This window comes from Cyprinodon tularosa, unplaced genomic scaffold (genome assembly GCF_016077235.1).
Source record: "Cyprinodon tularosa strain WSP-4 unplaced genomic scaffold, ASM1607723v1 ctg523, whole genome shotgun sequence".
NCBI lineage: Eukaryota > Metazoa > Chordata > Actinopteri > Cyprinodontiformes > Cyprinodontidae > Cyprinodon > Cyprinodon tularosa.
In genome coordinates, this window is record NW_024039256.1 from 461,347 (window position 1) to 467,346 (window position 6,000).

Genomic DNA, 6,000 nt, shown 5'->3' on the forward strand with positions numbered 1-6,000 from the left:
CAGAAGACCTCCCTACATAAGTAGCAGTCTGACCTTCCTTCGACGCCGGAGTGTTGACCTAGTTTGGTTAGCGAACCTGAGCCTCTGAAAACTTTGAGAACACTGGTTGTCTCTTGAGAGAAACTAGCTTTCTAACCTGCCTCTGTCTTTGCTCACAGAAAACTCGACTGAGGTCTGAAGCTCTGGATGAGCATAACCTGGAAACCTGCCTGCCTGCCCACATAAGCCAAACCTGAAGATCTCAGTTTTGGATTCCTTCACCGGTTCTTGGGAAAGAGCTAGGAAACAAACCCAAGTCTGAGACTCTCTAGCTCGAAGCTAGACGCTGCTGCTGCTGAACTCTCTGCAACCCCCACAGACTCTGGACCCAACCGGTTCCTCCTCTCACGGATCTGTTAGAACCTCTTCAAGGTATTATCTGAATTCTACTCACTCGTCAAGCCAACAACTGCCTGGCTAACCAAACTCTCATCTCTCCAGATATTAGTGAATCCAGTCCCGGACCTGCACCAGAACCAGATCCTGCATAATCCTGTGTATTTCCATAATAAACATTGTTAAACTTTATTCTGTCTCCACTGGTGTTCTGCATGTGGGTTAAATCCATTAAGCCTATCATGACACAGGGTTTAAAAGTTCACAGGCCACAACGCATGTTCGTACACTGTACGGCCTGATGCTCTGATACGATCTATCTGCTCACACTGTACTTTCAAAACATACATGCCGGATTCAGTGCCGAAAGATGCCGCTGGTCGGACTTCTCAATCAAGAAGAAGAATATTAAGAACTCCCTGTTCATTCGCAGTCTGCAGGGTTCTGGTATATCAGCTCAAAGGGGCTCATAGCTCTGCTTCAACAGCAGGATTTTCCCACGAACACCACACAAGGGCTGACTGAATTTAGAATAAGTTTGATTCTATATTAAATAAAAGAAGAAGAAAAAAAAAAAAGAATATGTTTCATTTTCGACTCGTGATTGGGAGGTGGTCCTGGGAGGTTCATCGCCCCTCATTACCCCCTTTATACTACACGATGCATGCTCCCAGAGGTTCTGAATTCTAGTCCCACTCTTACTGCCACTGTGGGTCCCTGAACAAGACCATTGACCCCACACTGCTCCCCGGGCACCGCACAATGGCAGCCCACTACTCCCCAAAGTGATGGGTAAATGCAGAGAATGAATATCGTTGCCTTGTATTGTGATACTGTCATGACAATAAAGTTAAATTCGAATTCTTCTACTAACGTCGAACTCTTTCAGGAACATTCATTGTCAAGTAAGAGGAGCTTCAGCAGCGTGAAGCTGACACTCCAGCCACATGGATGACAGTCGGGGATTCAATGATAATTCTTTAAATCTACCCCCTCAGAAGGCCTCCATGCTGGGCGGTGAAATGGGGTCTGTGGTGGAGGTAAGGGGGGATGATTAACAGTCCCTCTAGGACTAAATTAAAATGGCTTTTTTAGGCCACCTAATACTTCTTCAGACCTTTCCTCATTTCTATCTTTTTTGAATATTCTTTATCCCTGTATTCAATTCAGTTTATTTATATAGCGCCAATTCACAGCACAAGTAATCTCAAAGTAGCCTCGTGAGACCATCCTGATCTCGCAAGCTTTCAAGGTTTCACTCGCAAATCAGTCTGGAGACTCTCCATTAAAGAAAATTTGGAGCCGTTCACCAAACAAACAGCGTTGGCTTTGAGGCAGGTTGAGGTGTGACGCAACGAGATGCGCGACCGTTCAGTCTAAAGAACATGGCGGCTTCAGCCGATGAAACTAGCGTTAGATTGGCTATCGAGCAAGTTTTATCGGAATTACAGAGTATTTCACTGAAAGAAGAGCAAAACACTGCTCTGGAGGCTTTTCTCAGAGGAAAAGAAGTTTTTGCTCTTTTCCCAACTGGTTTCGGCAAGAGTAGCCTGGCTTGTGGTTGTGTTTTCGTCGTTGCTTTGTTAGTCATATGCTTCGTTGATCTGATTGGTTTATTTGGCCCGTCTATCACCAACATAGGCCAATCAGCTAACCAGTATTTTCGCCCCTTCCCAAAATTACTTCAACTGGTAGTTTCCAGATGGATATGCGGAGCAAATCCATCAGGCGGAGTCAGGTTAATCTCAAGGCACTTTACAGTTGAGTATTCCATTTTGAATGAAAAGAGCTTTACCTACAACTGTCCCTGATCACTTGTAGTGTTGCAATTTCACAGAAAAGTTCAGCTCATTTCAACTTCATAACATCACTGCTCAGAGCAGCTGTTTGGCAACACTTCTGTTCTGGTTAGTAACACAAGATGAAAGCAGAGCAGAGACCGCCCTCACCACGTGGGATTCACCGGTGGCAGCTTCCCTGCCCTTCCCTGTTCAATTTGTACAGGAATTCTATGTTAATCCACCACACTCACCATTGACACTTTGTCCAGTCTGAACACACCATAAAGTTTCAAATGTTTGTGAAAGTGTCAATTAACAAGATCTAATAGCTTCAGTTATTGATAGATTTGATTTTACATGCATCAGTTATGTCCAATGAAGTGAAACAGGTTGAACTGAAACTACAAGACTAGTTTAATTAAACCTGTCAAATACTGGCCCATTAAGCAACCACTTAAAAATTAGCTCAACCAAGTCAGCTAAACTAACAAACCATCTGATCATTTATCTATGCCTGGGTAATCATACTCAGGGTGGATGGGACTCTGGAGACTGTTCCACCATCCAACTGCCCAGGGATATGGTCCGCTCAGACAGGTCCCTAGTTTATTGCATGAATAACTCAGAAATAAATGAAATGGACAACTATGACACAGCAAAGGGATTTTTGCAGATTGAATGATGTTATACTGTACCTTACAGCACTGAAGATATATATAAAATACATCTTCATATATAATATTATCTCTTGATGAAAAAAACATATATCAGAGATTTATTTATATGTACTAAAATTTAGTTTTTGAGGCACTGGTAAAATTGATTTTCTGATAGTAGGAAGTTGAGACTCTTCCCTCTCATTGTATTCTTTCTTCAGTTGAAAATTTGCAAGAAAGAAAATCTTTAAATTAAGTAAATTGATGGCTTTCTTAGAGGTTTATTTTCAATAATATTTTCCATTCTTTTTTTATATTAGATCGTTTTTTGGATCAGGTTAACACAACAAATCATTTTGCAATTAACGCTATTGGATGTGAATTGAAACATTTGATCTGTTTTTGTAAGTTATCTTTATATCATGTAGTTATTTCTTTGAAGGGAAAGTATTAGGCTATCAAATATGATTTTGGCATATCTTTAGATGCAACTGTCCATGTATTGTTTGCAATCTTTAAAAGGAAATATGCACAAAGATGTATTTGTTTACAAATAGTCAGCATTTTTAGGTCCACACCAGCAGATACAAAACAAATTTCAAACCAATTTTTATGCAGTGTTTTTATGTTTCTAGAAATGTTATATGGTTTCTTTTACTTAAATCTCAAAACAATTGTGACCCAATAGAAAAAAGGTTAAATATTTAACTGCAGAAAAGGGGATAAGCTAATATTATAAAATAAAAATGAAGAAAAATGGTAATTTTTATTGGCTTTTAATAAATATATTTCATACTAAAATAAAAACAGTTGTATCTTAGAAGTCTTTTAAGAGCTCAGGCTTGAGTCTTGGCCTTCAAAGTCTAAAATGAGATATGTTCTGACAATTTTATTTTGCTCTCTGAATCACTGTACTGTAGGTCAGAGCCAAGTTCACTGTGTGCCTTCAGATTTACCAGCATGTGTTCGTGTGCTGACATGTGTCCTAACAGAAGCATCTATGCTGTCACAACACACAGAATCCCTTCGCTGGTCACTGTAACACAACTGTATGCGATAAGCTGGAATTTATGCCACGTCCTGCTGATGTTATTATGTACAGCTGTAAAGAAGGATTGGTTGGGACATTTTCCAGATTCAGATTAAAATCTGAAGTCTGAAATTAAAGGGCTGCGCATGTTCGTTGTTGAGGCTTTACAGTTCAGGATTAATCTGTAGTCTGGCCAAGCAATTACTTAAAAACATTCTAGCTGTAAAACACAGCAAAGAAGGAGAAAAATTAAGTCAACTTACCGGGTCTTTTTTCCATTTTTCTCCCTCGACTGCCACATAGTCGAACTTTTGATATTAATATGAGGATTTGTTTCTGGCAGAGTGACTTGTTGCTTTTTGGGCAGGGTTTGCGCTTGCTGGCAATCTGTCGGTTTGCTTGGGGGTCCTTGACCTCCCTTCGTTGGCGAATAAGGGAGCTGGCAAGAGCGGCCATCTTCCCAGCACCGAGCCTTACCTTGCCTCGCCGGCCTTTGGTGGCTCGGTGGCGCCCAGGTGTCCAGGGGTTCCAGGGGCCACCCCCAGCACCTGCTCACCCAGGGCGATGAATTACTGCTAAAGAAAAGTAGCAGAACAGAAAAAGAAGTAGGGGTTCTGATTCTGGACAGCAAAAGAAATGAGGAGGAAGATACAAAAAACAGAGAAGAAATCAGGGTGGCTACTTTAAAATCCCATGCAAATTTGATGACAGCCAGGGAAAAGGGTGAAGCAATCAATTCTTTTTTGGGTGGAAGTTGCTGTTCTTCTTTTAGGAAAAGGCATGTCGCTTTTACTCCTCAAAGTCCTCCGAGAGCACTTCCGGCTCCAGTCAAGTTCAGCTCGACCAAGTCCAAAAAGGACACTGAACCATCCGCCACATTATGAGACCAAACACAAATCAAAGGTATCCTACTTTAACAGCTGAGTCTGAATAAAAATTGTCCAGATATCAACACTTCACCTTGTGTCCTTCACCAATAAAATTTTTCCATTTCTGACCATGTCAGAGCAAGACAAGTAGATGAAGGAGTCTTGTCCGGCCTGAGTTATTAGGTCTGCAAGCCTGTGAAGGGACGCGTTGTCTGATGAATGGAGTGTGCCTTGATTCCAGGCTCTCTCTCCAGCTCTTCTGGCATAACCCCTCCGATCACTTGCACTCTAAGTGAAGAATGAAAAGAGACACAGAAAGGCTTGATGAATCCACTACTGCTTAGAGACAGAGGTGACATTCAAAAAAACAAGACAGAAAGAACACAGAAAGAGGGAGGGGGTAAAAGAAAAAGAGCAGTCAGTCTCTTCTGTCCCCCCCACCCCTGTCCGATCAAGCTCTCTAACTCTCACAGTTGAGCGCAGCGCTGTGTCCTTCAGCCGTGCATGCTGCCTCACAGCAGGGGGAACGAGGGATGAATGAATGTAGAGGAGATGAGATGAGGAGGGTGGGGGTCAATAGAGAGATCTTGCAGGTAGCTGTGCCTTACTCTCATCCGAGGGACTCCACCGGTGGCTGACAGTGGTCGGGTCCGGTCGTAGTGTAAGTGGCTCCATAAATGTTTGGAGGACAAGTCAAAGGATGGGGCACCTCTCAGCCTTTGCAGAAGGAGTCTGTGCACGTGTAGATGGAGCGGCAGCACAAGGTGAAGGTGTGTGACAGAAGCAGCATGCATGAAAATGTGTGTGTGTATGACTCGGTGTCTCATTCGTCCCTGTTCACAGTGCATTACAGAGTGAGTGCTTAAAACACATACACACTCTCTCTCTTTAATTCATTTCCCTGAACCCTCCTCTTTCTCTTTACCATTTCTCCTCCCCCTCCATCTTTCAAACCCCTCCTTCTACATCGGAGATTTGAGGTTCCACCTATCGCATGGGACGGGGCTGGGCTGGGGGGTGTGGGGGTGCCCTGCCTCCTACACCACCAACCCCACCACCACCAACCTTAGAAGTGATGTTAGCTTAAAAAGACAAACTGAGCCAGCTTGTCAGAGCTGCATTTCATGAGCTATGAAAAGGACATAAAGATACAGTGACACAGTATGTGTCAGTCAGCAACCTTACGTCAGTTTTATCACGGAAGTCAGTAAAACACATGTATGCTTGATAAAACACTTGTACTGTGTCTCAACATGACAAGTAGTCAAGTTTTACACAAAAAAATGTGG

General features: G+C 42.6%; 1 protein-coding gene across 4 annotated transcripts in view; it reads right to left on the reverse strand.

Moving 5' to 3' along the window:
- The window catches only part of fgf11a (fibroblast growth factor 11a), a 122,915-nt gene extending 117,357 nt beyond the window's left edge, over nucleotides 1–5,558 (reverse strand). The window contains exons 1-3 of one of the 4 annotated variants that reach the window (XM_038304006.1): nucleotides 5,320–5,558; nucleotides 4,525–4,999; nucleotides 4,106–4,414 (exon numbers count right to left, since the gene is read on the reverse strand). In XM_038304006.1, the coding sequence (XP_038159934.1) occupies nucleotides 4,106–4,298 (193 nt within the window). In that variant the 5' untranslated portion in view covers nucleotides 4,299–4,414; nucleotides 4,525–4,999; nucleotides 5,320–5,558. Of the gene's footprint in view, nucleotides 1–4,105; nucleotides 5,000–5,182 lie in introns of all 4 variants that reach the window. The other 3 variants (XM_038304007.1, XM_038304005.1, XM_038304004.1) reach the window with 3 other exon arrangements.
- Nucleotides 5,559–6,000: the final 442 nt, after the last annotated feature.